The 24,839-nt window shown below is 38.1% G+C and overlaps 1 protein-coding gene across 1 annotated transcript in view; it reads right to left on the reverse strand.

Moving 5' to 3' along the window:
• The window catches only part of SLC44A5 (solute carrier family 44 member 5), a 193,346-nt gene that overhangs the window by 79,106 nt on the left and 89,401 nt on the right, over positions 1 to 24,839 (reverse strand). The window contains exon 2 of the mRNA XM_081324949.1: positions 18,581 to 18,629. Coding sequence (XP_081181075.1) covers positions 18,581 to 18,629 — 49 coding nt within the window. The remainder of the gene's footprint in view (positions 1 to 18,580; positions 18,630 to 24,839) is intronic.

The following is a 24,839-nucleotide window of genomic DNA, read 5'->3' on the forward strand; positions in this document are numbered from 1 at the left end:
TATGTTTGCTAATGGCTTGACTCACTATTAGATGACTCTTACTATGAGGTTGGCTATAACTTTAGCTTTCAAATTTCCAAACTTTGTTTTTACTTTTGCTGAGTGAAATGGGAGCTGCTAGTAACACAGATGAAAAAACCCCACCTTTTTGAAATAGAAAGCAACCTTTCTATTTAAGCGTTTAATATATATAGGTTTAGGGCAGGGGTGTCAAACTGCCACCCGCGGGCCAGATGCGTCATGAAAAAATCACGCCTACCCCATTGCCGCCATGGGGAAAAAGCTCCGATACATCACGTGACATCACATGATGTCGTGAGTTTGACATGTCTGGTTTAGGGGATTCAGTGTCAGTGCTCTTCTATTTATAAGGGCTTCAGGTATGGGTGTGTCAAGTGAGGGTCCATGATGGGTCTTGTGATGGGTCGTGTGTGAAAGTTATCAGTGAGTCTTGTGATGGGTGTTGTGATGGGGAGGTTGGTTGAGTTACAGATCCTCAATCGACACACCCACACTCAAAGCCCTTATAAACAAAAGAACACTGACACTGACATATACAGAGAGACAGACACAGTCCTCAACTTACAATCATTTGTTTAGTGACTGTTCAAAGTTACAATGGGACAGAAAAAAGTGACTAATGACCATTTTTCATACAACCATTGCAGCATCCCTGTGTCACATGATCAAAATTTGGTCTCTTGACAACTGGTACATATTTATGATGGCTGAAATGTCCCAGGGTCATGAGATCACCTTTTTGCAAACTTCTGGCAAGCAAAGTCAATGGGGAAACCAGATTCATTTAACAACCATGTTACTATCTTAACTGCAGTGATTCACTTAACAACTGTGGCAAGAAAGGTCATAAAATGGGATAAAAATCACTTAACTTAATCACTTAGCAATAGAAAATTTGGGCTCAATTGTTATCAGAAGTTGAGGTTTGTCTGAATTACTTAGGTTCACTGCTGAATTACATAGGTTCACACACACACACACACACACACACACACAGAGAGAGAGAGAGAGAGAGAGAGAGAGAGAGAGAGAGAGAGAGAGAGAGAGAGAGAGAGAGAGAGAGAGAGAGAGAGAGAGAGAGAGATAGATGCACAGAAGGACCAAGAGTTAAATAGGTTTTTCTCATTAACCAAATCATGATACAATGGAAATATGAGGTTTCTGAGACAGTCAAACTGCAGTGCAAAAGTATTTTGTATATTTTTCAATTTGCTGCAGATATAGAAGATATTTGTGTTGGACATGGAATCACAATCTCCAGCAGAGAATAAGAAATGACAACTGAAGAGTTGGTAATCCAAGTTTTCTGATCTTTGTAAATCATAAAGGAAAAGACTTCTTTGTCCAACATTGTAATCAAAATAATAGCAGCAGTAGCAGTGAAAAGAACTCATTCCTAACCAATATTTCCACTTTAACATATTATGCTTTCTTTTCCATAAGTTATTAGTAAGCTATTAAAACATTAAAATGGCATGTTAAATATTCAATATTTTTATATAGTCATACCAAGAGTTATCTAAACTCCTTGGAAAGCAGTAGCTTAATCTGTTTTCCCATGTGCATGCTCTTCCCATTTGTGTTATCTATTGGAAACACAAAGGCCAATAAGTAAGGCTGAGCTTTTTTTACAAAGCTTAAGTATGAAAGCAGGGAAGAAAATGATTGTTTCTTAACTTGTGAAATGAGAGGTCTTATTACAGCCCAACAGATCAAGAAATATAATTAAGAAAAGCAGAAGCCTTGCTACAATCTCCAGAAAAATCAGCTTCCTGAATTGCTTCAACATTCCAGGTGGGAAAAAGAAGAAAATTACTGAGTCATTTGGCTTTTTTCTGACTAAAAAAAATAATATCCTGTGATGGATTAATCTAAAAGTGTTCTCTTTTGCCAACCAATTATAATTTTAAAAATATTGATAGCACCTTACAGTACAAGCTTGTTTTAAAATTCTTGATGTTTGCAAATAGAAAATAATGATGAAAAAGTACAATAACAAGCTTATGATGGGTGACTCTGGCTAATATAAATGGGTTTCTTTTCTTGCAGTTCAATAATATGGTCAACGATGATAGATGGCTTGTTCTGTTGTTCAACATCTGAAAGGCCACAGGATTCTCATTCTCATGACTGCACCTGGACAATCTTCACCGATTTAAAAAATGCTACATGGAGAAAACCTGGTTAATGCTTCAATAAGTCTTCGACTTACTACAATTCATTTAGTGACCGTTCGAAGCTACCATGGCACTGAAAACAGTGACTTCAGACTGTTTTTCACACTTATGACCATTGCAGCATTCCCATGGTTTTGTGATCAAAATTCAGACGCTGGTCAACTGATTCATATTTATGATAGTTCCGGACTCTCAGTGAAAATGTGCAAAACAGCCAGTCACTTTTTTTCAATGCCGTTGTAACTTTGAACAGTCACTAAACAAATGATTGTTAACAATTGTCTTGCTTAGCAATGGAGATTTTAGGATCAACTGTGGTTGTAAATGCCCAAGGAATGGGTTCATTCTATTACCACTGTCAGTTACAACAGAAAGAAATGGCTGATCTGTCAAATTGTTGGGTCTATTAGTTTTCCTAAGTACTATCAGCAAATTATATGCTGCCGGGTATCAGCATGGGAAATGAACTGATTGGTTGTCAAGATAAAAGTGTATACAGAGGAAGAAGCAAAATTTAAGGCAGAACGGTCAATGTTTGACCATTGTATTGTCCTGCATCATTTGGCAGAAAAGTAGTCTGTGCCTTTATTGATTTAAAGGTGGTGTTTTTTATTTCTTGACAGAAACTATGGGCGAAATGGTCGGTCTCTACTATAGCTTGTCAGTTTACATAATTATGATTCTGAGGGAAAAAGCTTTCATGCAGGACATATGTTTCATCTTCAGAAATCTTTCTGCTTCAATACCCATGAAAAAGAGTTAAGCAAGGAGATAGCCTAGCACTCCTCTATTTCAATTTTGATATCAACTCTGTAACTCAAGCCTTGTCAAAAAATAAATTTTGAGTTATCTCCAAAACTGGCCGAGAAATTTTCCTAAACCATTATTGAAAAGGAGCTTTTTCAGAAAACTTTTATCCCAGCCATCCGAACATCTTCACCCTGCACAGGATTTATTTAGATTTAGATAGCTGTCCATCTTATGACCAACTTTGGATGGCTTCCAATCAAACGTTTAAACAGCATAATAGGTATATTAAAACTATAAAACTAAATATATTGAAAACATTGAAAACAACAAAAATCTAGCACTATGTCAAGCTTCTGATGCACAGTCACGTAAACGTATCCTAGCACTTGGGGAAAAGCCAGTTCTTCAAAACTTTACTGAAGACTAGTAAGGTAGAAATCTCTGAACTTCCAATTTTCCACATAGGACAGGAGCTGCTATAAAAAAGTCGCGCTTCCTAGCTCCCATCAGAGGGCAATATTTTTTTATATAATATTTATTAGTTTTCTAATTTTACAATTAAACATTTAAAAACCAATGTTGTGACTGGGTTAATCAGTAATTCAATAACACATAAATCTTTAGTACAAATCTCCAGTTACAACATCAGATATTTCCTCTCTTTTTTCCCTTAATATCTACTATCTCATATTAGGCTAGTATAATTATTATTATCAACAAAGTAAAACCATTTTTGTTACATTTATCAATACTTTTTAGCTTATACATACCTTAATTGTGTCTACATTCAATCCTTATATACAATCAATGTCCTGTTATTACTTTTTTCTCAAGCTTTAATGTCCCATCAATATTCAAATTAACATTTGGTATTTATAATTTCCAAGCTTTAGGTAACCAAAGTTTCCCTTATCTCAACTTCTTCCTGTTTTCCTTTTCATAACAAAATCTAACATTCTAAACACACACCTTATCTATTTGCATATAATCTTGTTCTGTTCTCTAAAAGTTATCTATTTTCCACCGTATCAGAGGGCAATATTTAGGGGGGGCAAAACTAATAGCTTGCCCATCCATATCTGACTTGGTAGGATAGATAGAAGGATAGCTTTCTTCTTGGTTAGACTCAGTGAGTTGCTACTGATGGTTTTAGAAGAGAGGCGTAATGTATCCCTCATGTGTTTGTCCATTTGATTAGGTCTTCTCTCTAGCTTTATGCTTGTGTTCATACAGATGGCCAAAACGCATTCTTTCTATGAAGTGATATGTCTAAGAAATCAATAGAAGGCTTGCTAAGATCTGGTCAATTGCTATGGATGCAAGGGTTTATTAGTCTAGTTCCATCACCATTAATTTGGAAGATACATATGCTGTCTAGATAGGGATAGCTTACTTTGTCTATTATAGTGATCAAATAATTTCATCTTGTTCCTTTTTTATTATTTTTATCTGAGTATGGTGGACAGTTGATCTCTGACTTTAAAAAAATATTATTGCTATAATATAAACTATTGCAATAATGCAAACAGAATCACATGATCCTGATCCCTGTTTTATCTCTGATCACACAGAAGTACTGCCTCTACAAGAAAAATTCAAAGAACAGATATAGAAACAAGATAATAAAAAGGCGAATATTCAAAACGGCTAAGGATTTACTCCAGTAAGCTCATGTCACTATTAGAATAGACTTTTGTCCTAAAAATTAAGATGGAGGTAACATCTTTCCCCTGCTTTCTGCCAACCTCAGTTATTCTTGTACACTAAAAACCTGCTCTGTAGAACCATGGCAAAGATTTGAGAGTCTGCAGCTTTTCAGAGGGTTAAAACATTATCAAGTTTCATCCTTTAAAGAGATTTCACTGAGAGATTAAAAACAAAACACTATTCTCCAAAGCACTTGAAAGCAGGACAAGAAGCAACGGATGGAAACTAGTCAAGGAGAAAAGCAAGCTAGAACTAAGGAGAAACTTCCTGACAATTAGAACAATTAACGAGTGGAACAACCTGCCTCCAGAAGTGGTGAATGCTCCAACATTGGAAGTTTTTAAGAAGAGACTGGCCAGCCATTTGTCTGAAATGTTATAGGGTTTCCTGCCTGAGCAGGGGGTTGGACTAGATGACCTCCAAGGTCCCTTCCAAATTATTATTATTATTATTATTATTATTATTATTATTATTATTATTATTATTATTATTATTATTATTATTATTATTATTATTATTATTATTATTATTATCCAAATTAAAAATCCTAAACCTATTTCCATGGGTCAATTCTGGCATATTTTTGCAATAGATATAGATAATAAATTTAAATAACTGAGTAGGATAATTATTATGGACATTTTAAAATGTCCATAATTTTAAAATGTAATGGTCAAAGAAAATATCCATGTCCATTTTACCATTAGGATTTCCTGGATATGTAAGAAGCCTGTAAAAGAAATAGCTGCATCAACATAGCACTTGTTTATAGTGCTATCATATTAATTAAAATCTTTGCTAAATGTTCAGATTTTTCCATCTATTTTCAAAACATCATCCGTAAAGGTAATAGCTAATAAAGTAAACTATGTGTCTTTTAAGATTTGCTTTGAACTTTAGTATTATCATTTTTCTTTCCTTGCCATTTTGCTATAGATCAAAGTAAAGATGAATAATCAATTGATAGCAAATTCATTCTTCTTTTTTCCTGTTAGATAACAAAAAAACTTTATAATAATATATTCTCAATAATATATTTGTAATAAAAAGAGTTTCATGATTTTGAATAAGTCTTATTGGGGCAGCTTGTTTTAATAGTGTTACTTACCATGTACACAACAATTTATTAATTTGCTTAGCCTCTGCTTCTGAAAACAGTTTATGAACATAATTGCATTTACATTAAGATTTTAAAAAACACTTCAATATAGAATAAATGATGCAAGACAATATAACTCAATATAACCAAACTGCTATGATTACAATTGTTCTGCATCTATTTAACTCTAATTGACAAAAGTAGCACAAAGCATGTTTGATGGGACATGATGAGGTTCATAGTTATTTAGTAGTTCATTTATTCTGCCTATAGTTGATAAAAAAATCAAAGGAAATAATTGTATTAATTTTAAACAATTCCTCATTAAATATTATTATAGATGCTGGATCTGATTTGATACTGAATAATCTCTGATATAAAAGATGACATGCCATTGAAACAACTTAAAAAAAATTAACAGAGTGCTCAGGGCAAGTTCTAACAAATGCAAGTTTAGAATATCCATTTCAGCACAAATGCCTCTATCGTCTGAAACTGCTTAATATCCATAAAACAATGTTCTCGAGGGGGCATGGAAATCTAATGTGCATTGACTCATCTCATATAGTTCAAAACTATAAACTGGGAGCAATTCATTCAAGCCTATATATGCATACATCACATATAATTGAAGATTGTAATTAGTTGCGTGTGCACATTCAGCAAGTGTGATGTATTTCTGCTGGCATTTCTAGGCCTCTTTCCAACCACATCCAGAAAAATTTGTAACAAACATTGGAATTCTCAAGGCCATGTTTGGTACGTATTTCCCAGCAATCTGTTACTGGAAGGAAAAAGCAATCCCTGCTGTGTTACTGATCCCAGAGAAGCATTTGCATGTATGCAGGTATCCTTAGGGTGCCATAGTTATGGATGAGAAATATTGGTTGCAAAGTTGGCATTTCTGGATGTAATACAAATATTTTGGACTTATTTTTGTTTCTTTGCATGTTTGATATTTTTAAAAGGCATATGCTACTGACTACGCTTATGCACATATGCAACATCTTTTGCTAGGATACATGACCACTGCTTTTCCAGAATGTGAAAAGTGAAAGACTGTGACTAAACAAAATTTTAATGTTCAGATAATACCACCAGAAATTATTTTAGCCTTTTTAATAAATGTTGTTATTGATGTTAAGCTCACCGTGGAAAACATCATATATTGTTATGTATATACCAGGTTAATTATTTAAAGACTGAAGTGCAACATAACTAGATTCTAAATAATCTATTTTTCAAAACACACAACAGTCCAAACAGTAAAAGTAAAGTCCAAATTAAGAATATGTCATTCTTAAGAATTGTTTAATTTAAAGTGGTTTAGTTGTAATAGATGGTTAGATTCAAAATAGTTTTCAAGAGTATGTACAAAAGATACTATTTTTTTCTAGCATCAGCTAAATTAGACATATTACATTGAGAAAAATGTTTCTCATTTCTTTCCTGTTACCTTTATTGATTTCATTGCAGAGATGTTAACATAGGAAACAGATTATTTTGTTATCTAATTTTACCTTCCAAAAGACAGAAGCAGATGAAAAATGTGAGGTTCTTTCCTGTTGGTTTGTTTGAATTAGCTGTTTTAGATTCTAAAAGTTTAGTTCCTAAAGAAGCAACCCTGTAAATAATTTTAATGTCCTCCTCTAGTGCAGGCTCTTTTATGACTCAAGGACTTCAACTCCCAGAATTCCTGAGCCAGCATGGCTCAGCTTGGAAACCTCTCCCTTTCCCCTCAGCATGGCTGGCTCAGGATTTCTGGGAGTTGAAGTCCACAAGTCATAAAAAAGGGCCAAGATTGCCTAGCCTTGCAATAGGCTTTCAGAGGGAGCTTTTTTTTTGGCAAAAAAAAGGTGCCGGAATGCCGTTCTGAGCGTTCTATGAGGAAAAAAAGCCCTGTGCATAGTAGATCCTGAGTCTGGATGACTGATGAAAGTCCAGATGAATAGCAAGGGCTATTGCTTGACAACAGGAGTCCACTTATCATCCACTTGTACCCAGAAAAAATTGTAACCGGACCATCAAACTAAGTACAGTTGTCTACTATGAATTTGAAGGTACTTTTCAGTGTTTAGTTTGTTCTAATACAGGACATTGCTTTCCTGTGCCTCTAGACACAGACCTTTAACTATACACAGGATCATTTGTGAGCTTACTTCTTAAAGGTAAACTAAAGGCTCTAGAAAGAAAATATCTGATGCCCTGTTTGCGCTGACAATAACCGCTTTTTCTACAGAAAGTGTGGATAAGGACAACCAGAAACAACTAAATATACACATGCTTATGTATTGAACAAAACAGAGTACTTTGTCATAAAAAGCTAAAAATGCTGACTAAGGTCTGGCATGGTGGTGCATGCTGTCACATAATAAAATCAGGTCCAACATATACACTAACAATAAATGCTTTCTGCTTAATAAAGAACTACAAGAAAAGAGCACGTTTTGAATTATGTGCTCATTGCAGAGCAGGAAGATTTTTTTCCCCCAGAAAATAAATGCTAGTTTCCCATATTGCATTTCTTCCTAGAGCATTATAAATTATACTGAACTTAGACGATACAGTCGTTAGGTAGCACCTGCCTTGAAGAATATGCTGTGGTTGTAGAAGCTGCAAAATACAAGTATCTGCAGTATCTGCAATTATTGTCATGGTAACAATATATTTATATTAAGATGTCATAGTGTAAAGCAAGGGGATAAAATCAGATGTTAATTTTGCTACACCACTAGTAAACTGCTACACAGCATGTGGTCTCTAAAACATCTACCAAACATCTTCAACTTCCATTAAACTTAATAGAAATTTTGCCTCAAGTCAAAATGGAAGATAAAGTGCAGAGCTTTTAATACTTCTCTTTCTTTCCAGCATCAAATCCCTTAAACTCTCCAAGCATATTAAATATCATTATTGCTAAAATAAAATCAGATGGATTGCTTAGCAGCTAATTTTGCTATTCCTCCTCTGCAGAATTTCATGCTTGTTGGGCAATAAATGATAATAGGAACGTATTCTAATATTTCTTATATGCTGGATTATATGAATTTTGATGTGCTACTATCACTAATGAGATATGTACCATGAATAATGATCATTTAACATTGGTATGATTATTCTGATAAATAAGGCTAACCTATACGGTATCATTTTGTTTCCACAGAAAAACTAATCATTCCGGTTCAATTTAAGGGGATATGCTAACTCTCACCCCCCCCCAATCCTTTGTCATTATGGGGTAGTGAGTGTAGATTAAAGAGAGAAAAAATGAATTTCAACAACTGTAGTATCAGGCTTCAGCATAACAAAATTGACAAAAGTGAAGGGGGTCTGAATACTTTCTGAATGCACTGTATGTAATGAAAAAAATATATTGAGATGGTTTGGTCAAACAGAAAGAATTACAACACAAATTACAACACAAACACAATACAATATATCTAAAATTTACTGCAAATCATTCAAATTCTGAGCAAACAATATAGAGTTATCTGTTTATGAAATTACATATATATTCATGTCCCCAACTGAAACATCTCCAACATCACCACAAGCATTCCTTGTCACTTTTATCCATACATTTATTAAGTACTCAAGGGTTCATTGCACATTATTGTCTTACTTCCTCCTCAGTATTGAAGCACATTAAAAATTTGATTTATTCTCACTCATGTTTTTCTTCATTATATCCCTCTCACATTCAGGAAGTAGCTTTCAAGTCCTTGTTTGTGTAAAACATTGCATAATTCAGGCTTATCATATGCGTTTGCTAAGTTAACAAGCATGTAATAAAATTCCTTTGTTGTATTCACACATTTCTCAATGGCTTGCTGAATAGCAAAAATTTGACCTCGGCATGCCATACTGGCACAAAACCATCCTGTACTTCTGAAATGTTGTTCTTGTACTCTTCATTTATGCTTCCCACCTTTCCTTTATGTATGAAAACAATAATCGCATCCTTCCATTCTTCAGGGATAGATGTAGTTTTCACATATTAAAGAAGTTGCACAGCCATTCCACAAGCATACCACATCTATATTTTAATATTTTTCCCATTCAAACTCTTTAAACCTGCAATTTTTAACTTTTAAAGAATTTTCACATTATTTTCTGTTCACCTACTTTTACTTTAATTCCCATTCTTCTAACATATTTCTAGTACTCCAATACAAATTTCCACAATATTCCTGTTAGCATTTTCTCACCTCAGTTGTTTTCATCACTTTTATTTTTAATTCCTATCACTCTGCTGAAGGCTCATTGCTTACCTCTCTTCATCCACCTTAAAAATCATTTACCTTTATCAAAATCTTTCAGCATTTTTCCTCTTTTTTAATCTTAACTGTTCCTTGTTGTTTATGACTATGTATTACTCTCAATAGGGACGCGGTGGCTCAGTGGGTTAGGACACTGAGCTTGTCGATCAGAAGATCAGCAGTTTGGCGGGTCGAATCCCGAGTGCTGCGTAACAGAGTGAGCGCCTGTTACTCGTCCCAGCTTCTGCCAACCTAGCAGTTCGAAAGCACGTAAAATTGCAAGTAGAAAAATAGGGACCACTACGGTGGGAAGGTAACAGCGCTCCGTGCGCCTTTGGTGTCTAGTCATGCCGGCCACATGACCACGGAGACGTTCTTTGACAAGCGCTGGCTCTTCGGCTTTGAAACAGAGATGAGTACCGGCCCCTATAATAGTATTTTTATCCTATCTTCACATTTGTAGTGATCATTCACCTATATTTTTTTATTCTCATCCAGTTCATGTTCCACTAAGCATCCCTTTTCCCACTTCTCATTATTGTAAATCCACACATGTGTGTGATGCTCTGTAATATAATTCTTTTTGTTCTGTTACAAGGAGAGATCACATTCCTTATGTCCACTCTCTATTCATTCTTTTGATAGAGTAATCTATCTTCTAATATTATAATATTATTTCTTACATGATCCATATTTTTATTACTTTCCCTTTTTTTGCTTTATGCCCACTTCCCCCCCCCCGCCCCCAGATCTACTCCTGACATAATCAAAAAAATAGTTTGACAAACATTCGGAATTCTCACCATCCTTGTGTCCTACACTAATTCTGCCAACTGTTCATCAAAAGCAATTTGTCAATCATGCTTTTATACTTATATTTATTTCTTTGTCACACAAACATATGAGTAGACAAATGCTTTATCAACACATTTGGAGCCAACATTTTCAAAGCAAATCTTCACCAAACTACCACTATTCAAATTTATTCTTGAGTCCCCGAATAGCAAAGTCACTTTTTCTATGCTCTCTTATCTTATTCCTATTCATGTCACCTAATTGATTTTTCCCCCTTTTGGATAGTATTCATTCAGACTGTTTCACAATTTTCCCCAAAACTGTTATTTTGTTCTTCCATTATCATGATTCCTTTGAGAGGATTTCAATATCATAATTTCTATTTGCACATACACCTATCGCAAAAGAGTTGATCCATGCTTTCTGATATACATTTTATCCCATTTACTTATAATTAAACCTACACCTTCATTTCCTGGCATGTTTTAATGAGTCCATTGCACAATATCAAATTACTTTCATTCAGATATATTCTCCTTTCTCTTAGTTTCACAGAAACACTTCTTTTCTTTTTCTTTCTTTCTTTCTCTTTCTTTCTTTTCTTTCTCTTTCTTTCTTTCTCTCTCTCTCTCTCTTTCTTTCTTTCTCTCTGTCTCTCTCTTTCTTTCTTTGCTTTTTACTATTTATTCTTCTTACATTCCAATTCATAATCTTCCATGAGTTTATTATGTGTTTATTATCAGATGGACCCAAAGCTATTAACATCATAGTTTTGGACAACTGAGGCTTTGACCTAAAACTTTCTAATAAGGTGAAGGTATAGACAACTACTCAGCACTCTGGGTCATACTCATGCCACATGCAGTATTGTCTATTAACATGTAAGGACTGTAGTGGTTAGTTTGAGCACATTTTGTCAAATATGTCATAAGCGCAATCAAAGCCAGGTTTTGTCTCAAGCATGTTCATCCTAATCATACAAGAGGATCTGTAATTTACACACTACTTTGGAAGACAGTATGTTGTTGCCCACACTCCACCAACTAAGAGTTACATGTGATGTACTGACTTATCCAGAATAGCTTTGAACCTTTCAATAAAAATAAACAAACATATGCATACATAAATGTGAATTAGGCAAGTTACAAATAAACTAAATGTCTCCAGCTTCAACTATTATCCTTATGTGACTGAGCTAACATGGGAGTTATAGCATTCTTAGAAAATGAAATAAGTCAGTGGTTGGTTTGGAAGAATGATATTCTTGGAACTTAAAAGGGCTGGCACATGTCTTTTAAATGGCAGAAAGTTAATGAACAACAACAGCAGCACTATGAATCAATATATAAGTCTAAATGCTATTGTTATTTACAGCAGCGGTCCACAACCTTTGTGGCTTGGCGGTCTGTCTGGGAATGGTGGTGAGGCACATGCATGCACATTTCAACTGCAAGCAGAGCTGCACACACATGCACCTATGCGCTGACCCACCGCTCACGTGACTCAAGCTGTGCATGCACATGTGTGCACGGGGTCGCCTCTTAAGCTGTCCGGTTCTGAATAGGCAATGTCCCAGTTTTGAATAAGCCACAGTCCGGTAGTGGGCCATGGCTCAGGGGTTGGGGACCCCTGCTTTACTCTAAGCAGTTAACAGAGTCAGCATATTGCTCCCAACAATCTGGGTCCTCATTTTACCAACCTCAGTAGGATAGAAGGCTGAGTCAACCTTGAGACAGTCAGAACTTAACTGCTGGCAGTCAGCAGAATTAGCCTGCATTACTGCATCCCAACCACTGTGCCACCAGGGCTCATTTGAGAGTGCCTTTGATGGGCCTTAAAGTTTCAGGGGTGCCCACTAGCCTAAACAAGTTCCCTATTCTTGATCAAAGAGTCTAAAATATGGTTTTAAAAAAAGAATGCTTAAAAGCAAAGTCAATGAGGACTCAGATTGTTGGGGGCAATTAAGCTGACTTTGTAATAATGCCACTTGGGGTGTGTGTGAAAGCCCTAATAACCAGGCATATACATAGAATGAAGGCTACTGCTAAGCTTGTAAGCCGCCCTGAGTCTTCGGAGAAGGGTGGGATATAAATGGAATTAAAATAAATAAATAAATAAATAAATAAAAGTGCCAAAGTTCTTGCAGCAACAACAGAAGCTTATCTATAAATCAGAAAAGGTACAAGCCCAATGGAATGCTAGCACTATTAAAATTCCATTGAAAAATTGCAAGTCTTATTAACATGCATAAAATGGGTACAACAGGTCACAAGCATTCTTCCGCTAAAAATTACAGGAACCAATAATTAGTATAAATAATCTTAAAAATAGCAAAGGGTATAGGTAGACTATATTGATGACTTTAAAGTTTAAGATTTTCTAAAGAAGGAACCCCTTCATGGATTACTGCCTTGTTGTGGCAAAGGGGCTTGCGTAATTGAATGAAGCTATGAGCTATGCCATACAGGGCCACCCAAGACGGACAGGTCATAACAGAGAGTTCTGACAAAACGTGATCCACTGGAGAAGGAAATGGCAACCCACTCCAGTATCTTTGCCATGAAAACCCTATGGACAGTACCAAAAGGCAAAATGATATGATGCTGGAAGATGAGCCCCTCAGGTCAGAAAGCATCTAATATGCTACTGGGGAAGAGCAGAGAGCTAGTACTAGTAGCGCCAGAAAGAATGAAGCGACTGGGCCAAAGCCGAAAGGACACTCAGCTGTGGATGTGTCTGGTGGTGAAAGGAAAGTCCGATGCTGTAAAGATTTTTTCTCCATAGGAACCTGGAATGTAAGATCCATGAATCAAGGAAAGCTGGACGTGGTCATACAAGAGATGACAAGACTGAACATCGACATCTTAGGTATCAGCGAACTAAAATGGACAGGAGTGGGTGAATTTAATTCAGATGACCATCAGGTATACTACTGTGGGCAAGAATCCCTCAGAAGAAATGGAGTAGCCTTCATAGTCAATAAAAGAGTAGGAAAAGCAATACTGGGATACAATCCCCCAAATGACAGAATGATCTCAGTTCGAATCCAAGGCAAACCATTCAATATCATAGTAGTCCACGTCTATGCCCCAACCACCGGTGCTGAAGAGGATGAAATTGACCAGTTCTATGAATCCCTATATCACCTTATAGAACTAACACCAAAAAATGATGTCCGTATCATCATGGGGGATTGGAATGCTAAAGTAGGAAGCCAAAAGATAACTGGAATAACAGGCAAGTTTGGCCTTGGAGTACAAAATGAAGCAGGGCACAGGCTGATAGAATTTTGTCAAGAGAATACGATGGTCATAGTAAACACTCTTTTCCAACAACTCAAGAGACGGATCTACACATGGACATCACCAGACAGGCAACACAGAAATCAGATTGACTATATGCTCTGCAGCTAAAGATGGAGTCAGTAAAAACAAGACCAAGAGCTGACTGTGGCTCAGACCATGAGCTTCTCATTTTAAAGTTTATTTATTTATTTATTTATTTAGTTGCATTTGTATACCGCCCTTTCCCTGAGGACTCAGGGCGGTTTACAGGGAATTAAAAATCAAAACATACAAAAGTTAAAACCAGTTAAAAAGCATTAAATTCACCCTGTACACTAAAAACCCCAGTTAAAATTTTCTCCTCAGCCTGGGCCCGAGAGCTCAAAGAGCCAGGTCTTCAGGCCCTGGCGGAATGATCGGAGGTCGGGAGCAGTCCTCAGCTCCACCGGCAGCTGGTTCCAGAGGGCAGGCGCTCCCACTGAGAAGGCCCTATCCCTGGGTGTCACCCGCCGGCAATCTCTCACCGGCGGAACCCTGAGCAGACCCTCCCTGTGGGAGCGCACTGGGCGAAGGGCGTTTGATGCCGGCAGCAGGTGTTCCCTCAAATAACCCGGACCCAGGCCATGTAGGGCTTTATAGGTAATAACCAGCACCTTAATAACCAGCACCAGTTTAGGCTTAAACTGAAGAAAGTTGGGAAAAGCACTAGGCCACTCAGGTATGAATTAAATCATATCCCTGTTGAATATACAGTAGAGGTGACAAATAGATTTAAGGAATTAGATCTGATAGACAGAGTGCCTGAAGAACTATGGACAGAGGTTCGCAACATTGTACAACAGGTAGCAACCAAAACCATCCAAAAGAAAAAGAAATGCAAGAAAGCAAAATAGCTGTCTGAGGAAGCTTTGCAAATAGTTGAGGAAAGGAGGGAAGCGAAAAGCAAGGGAGAAAAAGAAAGATACGCCCAATTGAATGCAGAATTCCAGAGAATAGCTAGAAGAGGTAAGAATGCCTTCTTAAATGAACAGTGCAAAGAAATAGAAGAAAACAATAGAATAGGGAGGACCAGAGATCTTTTCAAGAAAATTGGAGAGATGAAGGGAACGTTTAATGCAAAAATGGGCATGATAAAGGACCAAAATGGCAGGGACCTAACAGAGGCAGAAGAGATTAAGAAGAGGTGGCAAAATTACACAGAAGAACTATACAAGAACGCGCTTAACGTCCCTGATAATCACAATGAGGTGGACACTGACCTCGAGCCAGACATCCTAGAATGTGAAGTGAAGTGGGCCTTAGAAAAGCTGAGCAACAACAAAGCTAGTGGAGGTGACAGTATTCCAGCTGATCTATTCAAAATCTTAAAAGACGATGCAGTGAAAGTACTACATTCAATTTGCCAGCAAATTTGGAAAACTCAACAGTGGCCACAGGATTGGAAAAGATCAGTTTACATTCCAATTCCAAAGAAAGGCAGTGCCAAAGAATGTTTAAACTATCGCACCATTGCACTCATTTCTCATGCTAGTAAAGTTACCGTATATACTTGAGTATAAGCCGACTCGAGTATAAGCCGAGACCCCCAATTTCACCCCCAAAAACTGGAAAAAGTTATTGACTCGAGTATAAGCCGATCCGCCGTTCTGCAAGCCTCCGCCGCCGGCGGAGGCTGGATCCGCGCTCTGCAAGCCTCTGCCACCAGCAGAGGCTCGATCCGCCATTTTGCAAGCCTGAATACACAGGAATACCCTGTGTGGCCGCGGCTCTCGGGGAAGCCCTGGCTGTCCGCTTCCTCGCTCCACGCTGCCATTCGGGGCCCGCGCGTTCCCCGGGCAAATCGCGGCGCCCAGCAGGCGAGGAAACACGCCCGCTCCAGTCGCCCCCCCTTCCCTCAGGAGACGCGAAGCAAGTGACCGCCCGGAGCTTACCGAGGACTTGCGTGCGGCCGAGGCTTCGGTGCTTCCAGGATCGCGCGCACCTCTCCCAAGCCACCGCCGTCCGGAGACCTGCCGACGTTTGGGGAGGTTTGGGGAGGCGCGCACCTCCCCAAACGTCGGCAGGTCTCCGGACCTCCGTGCCCTGCCTGCCTGCTTCTTTCCGCTGCGGAAAGAAGCAGGCAGGCAGGGCGCGGAGGTCCGGAGACCTGCCGACGTTTGGGGAGGTCTCCGGACCTCCGCCCCCTGCCTGCCTGCTTCTTTCCGCAGCGGAAAGAAGCAGGCAGGCAGGGCGCGGAGGTCCGGAGACCTGCCGACGTTTGGGGAGGTTTGGGGAGGTGCGCGCGCACCTCCCCAAACCTCCCCAAACTTCGGCAGGTCTCCGGACGGCGGTGGCTTGGGAGAGGTGCGCGCGATCCCGGAAGCACCAAAGCCTCGGCCGCGCACAAGTCCTCGGTAAGTTTTTTTGTTGACTGGAGTATAAGCCGAAGTGGAATTTTTCAGCCCAAAAAGTGGGCTGAAAAATTCGGCTTATACTCAAGTATATACGGTATGCTTAAAATCCTACAAGCTAGACTCCAGCAGTATGTGGATCGAGAACTACCAGAAGTACAGGCAGGATTTCGAAGAGACAGAGGAACTAGAGATCAAATTGCCAACATACGCTGGATCATGGAGAAAGCTAGAGAGTTCCAGAAAAACATCTACTTCTGCTTCATTGACTATGCTAAAGCCTTTGATTGTGTGGATCATAACAAACTGTGGCAAATTCTTAAAGAGACGGGCGTACCAGACCATCTTTTTGTCTCTTGAGAAACCTATATGTGGGCCAAGAAGCAACAGTGAGAACTGGACACGGAACCATTTATTGGTTCAAAATTGGGAAAGGAGTCCGGCAAGGCTGTATACTGTCGCCCTGCCTATTTAAATTATATGCAGAGCACATCATGAGAAAGGCAGGGCTAGATGAATCAAAAGTTGGAATTAAGATTGCTAGAAGAAATACCAACAACCTAAGATATGCAGATGATACCATTCTAATGGCAGAAAGTGAAGAAGAACTAAAGAGCCTCTTGCTGTGGGTGAAGAAGGAGAGTGCAAAAGTTGGGTTGAAACTTAACATTAAGAAAACCAAGATCATGGCATCCAGCCCTCTCAATTCCTGGCAAATAGATGGGGAAGAAATGGAGGTAGTGACAGATTTTATTTTCCTGGACTCCAAGATCACTGCAGATGGGGACTGTAGCCAAGAAATTAAAAGATGCTTGCTCCTTGGGAGGAAAGCAATGGCAAATCTAGACAGCACACTAAAAAGCAGAGATATCACCCTGTCAACGAAAGTACGTATAGTCAAGGCTATGGTCTTCCCAGTTGCAATGTATGGCAGTGAAAGTTGGACCATAAAAAAGGCTGAGCACCAAAGAATTGAGGCCTTTGAACTATGGTGCTGGAGAAGACTCCTGCGAGTCCCTTGGACTGCAAGTCGATCAAACCGGTCAGTCCCAGAGGAGATCAACCCTGACTGTTCTTTAGAAGGCCAGATCCTGAAGATGAAACTCAAATACTTTGGCCACCTAATGAGAAGGAAGGACTCACTGGAGAAGAGCCTAATGCTGGGAAAGATTGAGGGCAATAGAAGAAGGGGACGACAGAGAATGAGGTGGCTGGATGGAGTTACTGAAGCAATAGGCGTGAGCTTAAATGGACTCCAGAAGATGGTAGAGGACAGGAAGGCCTGGAAGAACGTTGTCCATAGGGTCGCGATGGGTCAGACACGACTTTGCAGCTAACAACAACAACAAAAGAAGGATCAAGAAATTACAAAGAGGTAAGAGAAGTATTTTTATTCCTCTATTGTATGCCTGAATTGGTTTTTTAAGAGAGTGGGACTGGAGAGATGCAGCAATTAATTCTGGTAAGAGAATAAATGTTAGGCTTTATTTAGAAGTACAAAGTAATATATCAGAAATTCAAAGTGGCATTCACTTGAGAAGGTTCAGATATGAAATTGGTACTTTCATATGTTTCCTTTGATTGTACCAGAAGAGAGGAAAATAGCTGACGTTGTTAATAAAGCAATCCAAATAAATACCAGGGCAGAAATTAATCACAGAATCCTAGTCTATCATGAGTAAGCTAATTAGTTGAAAACAGACCAACAATAACTAAAATAGTTTTAACTCTGGTTTCAATAGCTAAAAGAATTCTCTGTGCTCCAGTTACAGTTTTTCAAAATCTCATCTGGAGACAGTTGTAATGAACATATCTTAATGCTGTGCTATAGAGGCAAGAATATTTTCTAAATTTCACACAGTAAAAGCTGAGGGTAAGCATATCTTAATAGAAATATTACTTTTAAGAGTACTGGAGGGAAGGGGGAATATAACGGTTCCCGATTCTCTTAAGTATGTTTTTCTTCCCTCAGTGAGAGAGAAAAATGAGTTCTCCTAAGAAATTCCTCTTAGAAAAAAATGTTTTCCTTCCCAATCAATTACTCTTTTGTATTCATACACAAAAAACACAATGTGATATATCAAAATAAAATATTTACCTGTTGTGAATAGGTCCGCTGAATTTTGGATCAAATTTTCTGGGTTCACCTGCATTTAAAATAAAAGATTATAAAAATTGTCATAGCAAATATAACCCAAAAAAATCAGGAATCATACTTTGCCACTTGGTCTAAATGAATTATTTTGAGAAAACTCCCTAATAGCTGAAAACAGAACTAAAAACTGAATCCAGAACTAGGAACCAAGTCAAGAGACTGAAATTGAGGGTCACTTGAAACCTAGAATAAACAACAAAAAAACATCCTTAATTTATACATAAAGTGCTATACTGCTGTAGAACTCATACTACTTATTACTAAACAGAAAGCTTCTAGTTTAATTCCTGCAGCTCCTGATATATTCGGTGATGGGCAGAAATATTCCAACTGCAAGTGACATTGATACTGTTTACCTGAACAACTGCTTTCATTCCCCAAAACTCCTTGAAAAGTTGCCATTCAAATTAATTGCCGTGAATTAAGTTATTATTAAATGCATGGGGAGTAACCTTATTAGTTTTATGTAATAAATTAAATTTATTAAATCACCTTACATTCACATTTTTATTCAAAATAAATCTAATGTTGCTATTATTCTGATCCCACCTACTTTTTTTTTTACCTTGCCTGTTTCTAGTTGTTTGAAAAATGCTCAAAAATCTGAGTTTAGGTGTAGAAAAACACACATACTGCTCAAGTGGCCTCATTTGATTTAGGATTAACTTGATCTAATTATTTTACTCTGTTATATTTAGAAAAAGGAATATTTGGTGTGCAGATACTTTATCTTAACGGACCAGCAAGTAAACTATGATTTTTTCTAAACAAAGAGATTTTAGACTAGCATCCATTTAATCTAAAAGTAAATAAAATATTTGAAATATTGTTAAGCTTTTAGTCCAATCAACTAGTATATACATATGGCTCTTTTAAAAGGTCAATGTCAAACCAATAATACAGTGTTAACAAAGCCCATGGTATTTTCATTGAATCATTGCATAAAATTGTTCTATGGCATGAGAAGGCAAGAGCGTGAACACTTTCTACAATTTCAAATCTGTATAGTTTAAGAGAACAGTATTTCCGTATCTACTTGTATGAGTTGAGTTCACTGGGGAATTTTATGGGGGTAAAAGTACATTAAGACAAATAGAAGAAAGATACAGTATATTGTTTTTGCCAAAGCAATCCCTTTATTCTTTGAATAATTCTCTGTCCATATCTTACCGGTATATTGTACATTTCTACTCATAAGTAAGTCCTGTTGAGTTCAGATTACTGCCTGCAGAATTCTTGCAAACCTAGTTTTATTTCAAAACCCTTGCCTATGAATTAATTACAGTTGCAATTGCCATCACAAAAAATGTGGAGCCTGAATTTTTCCCTCTGCTCCTTTAAGCTTCTCCAATCCTTCATCCGCATTTTCAACTTTAAAAAGAAACATATATAGGTAGTCCTTGACTTACAACAATTCATTTAGTGACTGTTCGAAGTTACAGCGGCACTGGAAAAAAGTGACATGACCATTTTTCACACTTACAACCACTGCAGCACACCCACAATCACATGATCAAAACTCAGACGCTTGGCAACTGATTCATATTTATGATGGTTGCAGTGTCCTGTGATCACCTGATCTCCTTTTGCGATCTTCTGACAAGCAAAGTCGATGGGGAAGCCAGATTCACTTAACAACTACTGTATGTTGCTAACTTAACAGTGGTTCACTTAACAACTGTGGCAAGAAAGATTGTAAAATGAGCCAAAACTCACTTAACAAATGTTTCACTTAACAACAGAAATTTACCCGTACTTTCTTGCAGCACAAGATATTTAGGTGTTTTGTTTTGTTTTGTTTTAAAAAAAGATTTTTATCCTGCCCTTTTTCCCCCAAATACAACTCAAGATCCCAAACATAGCAATACTCTGTCAACCAACCAATTCATACAGTTCGGGGGTGAAGGTTGGTTCTGACAAACAAAAAAATGTAATGCAGCTTAATGCAGCACCAATTGACCTCTCCTGTCTATAACAACATCTTTTTTTTTAGTCTGAAGTAATGGGAGATTGTGGTAAGCACGTCAGGAATGCGGCATATAGAATTCATAGTCTTAATCCTTTCATTCGTTAGTCAGTAGCTCTTATCAGTTTTCATACACTCCAGTATTGCATAAAAATAAGCTTCTTAAATCCATATATTATATGACTTAGTGCTAGAATTACAAAAGAATCCAAGTGAAACCATTTTTTTTAAAAAAAAGCAAGGATGAAAATGATACAAAAGTTACTTCTAGACAAATTACATCCTTAATCTATAAGTGCCTTATCTGGTGGAAACAACCATATGCAAAGGTGAGATATGAGTAATGCTGCTCAGAATCCGGAAAGTTAGAATGTAAAAAAGAAAAAAGAAAAAAACACTTTGGAGGGAATATTTAAAGGAACATCCCAAAATATTCCATTATGGAATATGACAGGGAACAGGTAGTATTCCTTTATAACAGGGGTGTCAAACTGCCGGCCTATGGGCCGGATGCATCATGACAAAACCGTGCCCACCCCATTGCCGGCAATGGAAAAAAAGTTGCAATACGTCGCAACACGTCACGTGACGTTGCGACTTTGACACCCCTGCTTTATAAGATAATGGCTAATTTACTTGAAACTTGAACAGATATACATATTCCTTCAGCACAGAAAAGAGATCATTTTTTTTTAATTTCCTTGACCATTTATGCTACGATCTTAGGCAGTGGTGGGTTTCAAATATATGAACAACCGGTTCTCTGTGTGGATGCTGCTTCTGGAAGTCCATTCTGGGCCTGGGCAACAAAAAATTAGCTACCGGTTCTGCCGAAGTTGTGCGAACTGGCTGAATCCCACCACTGATCTTAGGGTATTATACAGGCCCAGATTTTTGTAGCCTTGTATTATGTGATATTAATATTAAGATATAACTGATTTGAGAAGTCTATAATGCTTGGAAAGCTGAAAGGAAAGAAAAGGACAACTAGCGGCAAGGAAAACAAACTAGATTTTTAGAGGCAATGGGGCTACCAATGGAAAATCTGAAGGGACAGATTGGCGACAGATCACTCTGGGACTAGTTATGCAATTGCTAAGAGCTGACACCACCTTGAAAGCACATAAACAGTCGAATTATTATTATATGGATCTAGTTAGGCTAGTTAATCTCAACAATAATTGGTTTAAATAAAGCAGCTGCATTACTTATTGAAAACTAACCATGAATCACCACAATAGGAACAGCATTTGTAAGAAAGTGATTGAAATTTAGACAGGTGGTAGTTAAGAGAAGAGATGAAAAAAGTCAGGAAAATACAACAGCATTGGAACTTCTTTAAATGGAAATGAGAAAACTGGGGATGATTGATGTTCTTTTTCTTGTATCCTTTTGTGTGCTCTTGATGAACTGCCTGGTATCTGAAGAAGATAATAATAAAGTAAAAAGCCTCAATATTTGCTTCACTGTTCTTAAAATGAGTGCTTGAACCATCACATTTTTTTCAATGGAAAGTATGAACGGCTCTAACTAGCAGAAAAACAGCCAGCGCTGCAAAAGGAGCAGAAGAGCAAGACCATAATTAGAAGAAAAGGGGCTGCATAAATTTAAGTGATATGAAATGAAGCTTTTTGGAGAGGTCAATTATATAAGACATACAAGCTGTAAGAATAACGTCTCAAACTTTGTTTTGATAAGGAAGGTCCTAACAATGCTGCTCCTTTTGAATTGTTGCCATCTCTTTTCCATTTATCTAGAATTATTCTGAAGATCAAAAGGGCTGGGAAAGGATTTTAAATGCTACAGGGTTGTGAAAAGAAAAAAAATAGCCATGCATAAGACTATTTATAACCATGAACTATTATATATAATTATACTCAGATTTATTCAAGGAGACGGTAGCTGGAAAAATGAACGGCTATTTTTAAAAACACAATATATCATTTTCTCAACTAACGTTCTATCTATCTGATACTCAGAGAATATTCCCATGGTGTGACACCATTATGGGACTCTGTAAAACAGACATAGGCCAGTGAAATGGAAAAGTATAGCACTGAACAAAAACACTGATGGAGATGGTTAGGCCCTCCGAGTAGAAGTTAAACACAAAAAGCCTGAGGCCCAAACAACAAAAATATAATGAAATGAATACAGGGGTTTATAATAGATACCTCTAATGTAATATAAGGGGACGCGGTGGCTCAGTGGGTTAGGACGCTGAGCTTGTCGATCGGAAGGTCGGCAGTTTGGCGGGTCGAATCCCGAGTGCCGCGTAGCAGAGTGAGCGCCTGTTACTCGTCCCAGCTTCTGCCAACCTAGCAGTTCGAAAGCACGTAAAAAGGCAAGTAGAAAAATAGGGACCACTACGGTGGGAAGGTAACAGCGTTCCGTGCGCCTTTGGCGTCCAGTCATGCCGGCCACATGACCACGGAGATGTCCTCGGACAAGCGCTGGCTCTTCGGCTTTGAAACGGAGATGAGCACCGGCCCCTAGAGTCGGAAACGACTAGCACGCACGTGCAGGGGAACCTTTACCTTTTTAATATAAATTACAGCATTTACTATTGCCAAGACTAATGAATATATATTCATTTGCATAGCACTTTGGTACCCTTCTGGATGAACAATGCCATATAAAATGCAGTAGATTACTCTCAAGGGTTAGTGAACTGTCTTCTTGAACTACTACCACTCAGCTGTGGCACATGACCAACAGTGATATTAAACCATTAACATTTATTATTCTCTCGATACTCTGCGTGAATCACAGTGTAGTGCAACAGGGAAAGGTACCAAAAGCACCGATCTTGAAATTCTGCTGGAATCTCACTTCATAGCTCATTGCTTTCCTGACTAGGATTTTGGCTAAAACTACAGATGCTGCCATCAGTTTCACAGAGTGAACATGAGGATAATCCTGTTTGGCCAACTAATAACAAAACTTCATTGTTCCTACCCTCTATTTCAGACATGTCAAACACAAGGCCCGGGGGCCGGATCTGGCCCGTGAGAGAACGGCCCCCACTGCCTTGGCCCTGGCCCAGAGACCCTCCTCCTGCCAGAGACCCTCAGATCTGTCCCACTCCTGCCCAGGCCCCCATAGGCACCATTGATGCGAACGATGTAGAGCTGGCCATGCCCACCCAGTAGGCCATATGCACTTTAGCCACACCCACCCAGTAGGCCACACCCACCCAGGCCACACCCACCCGGCCCCCTGAGGGCAACCACAATGCTGATGCGGCCCTCAATGAAATTGAGTTTGACACCCCTGCTCTATTTGGAGGAACAGTGTGAAGAAAGATTAAATTCTCTGGAAGGGCTCTGGAACAGCATCATTTGGTTCAACCAGAAGGCAAGTGATGTTCAGACATCAGTAGGAAGGAAAGGTCTTGATTCTCTGAAAGACGACCTGAAGAACAAGATCTTCAAGAAGAACTTTTATGAATCTCCTCATTCAAAATGGAATCCCAGGCCTAAGGGGGACCCAAAAGAAATTAGATGATCCAGCTTGGATGGAGCTGAAGAAGATTGCAAGAAGGACAGCTTGTAACATCTAGCACCAGTATTATGAAGATCACACAAGAAAAGGAAACCTGCCTTTTAAAAAATTTTGCTTTGATCAGGAGAACCTTTTTATAAAGCTGTGGTCACGTGCCAAGTCCTCAGTCCAATTTGATGGAAGTGTAGCAAACTCTTGGGAAATGAGGAATTTGAAGAAGAGAAATTCTGTGACATGGCAGGAGTTTAAGAGAAGACAGAGGAGCTACTGTACTGTAATTTCAGAGTCTGGTGCTTACACAGCCTGCACTCAAAGAGTAGTTCACCAAAGGATGAATTATTGTGATTCTTTTGTAAATACTTGGCAGGGATTACAAGAGTTTATTGTGTAATTTTACCCAAGGCAAAAAAATATCAGGGGAGGGAAGGGGGAACTGTTGAATGAGTGTAGGTTTAGGAATTGAATTTGTTATCACTGTGGTCTTCAGAAATGAAGTTCAACACTTCATTTCTAGTGATACATGGTCTATATACAGAGGTCAGGAATCACATCAAGAATTATGAAGCTCTAATAAATTTTAACCAAGAGCATAACTCATGTGTAATTTATAAAAGACCATAATATAGAATCAGGAACTGTATAAGTAATGAGCCTTTTAAAGTATATAATCCACATCTGTACAGTAGAGGAAGTAGAATTTTTTTTTAAAAAAATAATAGGATAAGTAAAATA

Source organism: Vipera berus, assembly GCF_964194415.1.
Source record: "Vipera berus genome assembly, chromosome: 3".
In the NCBI taxonomy this organism is placed as follows: Eukaryota; Metazoa; Chordata; class Lepidosauria; order Squamata; family Viperidae; genus Vipera; species Vipera berus.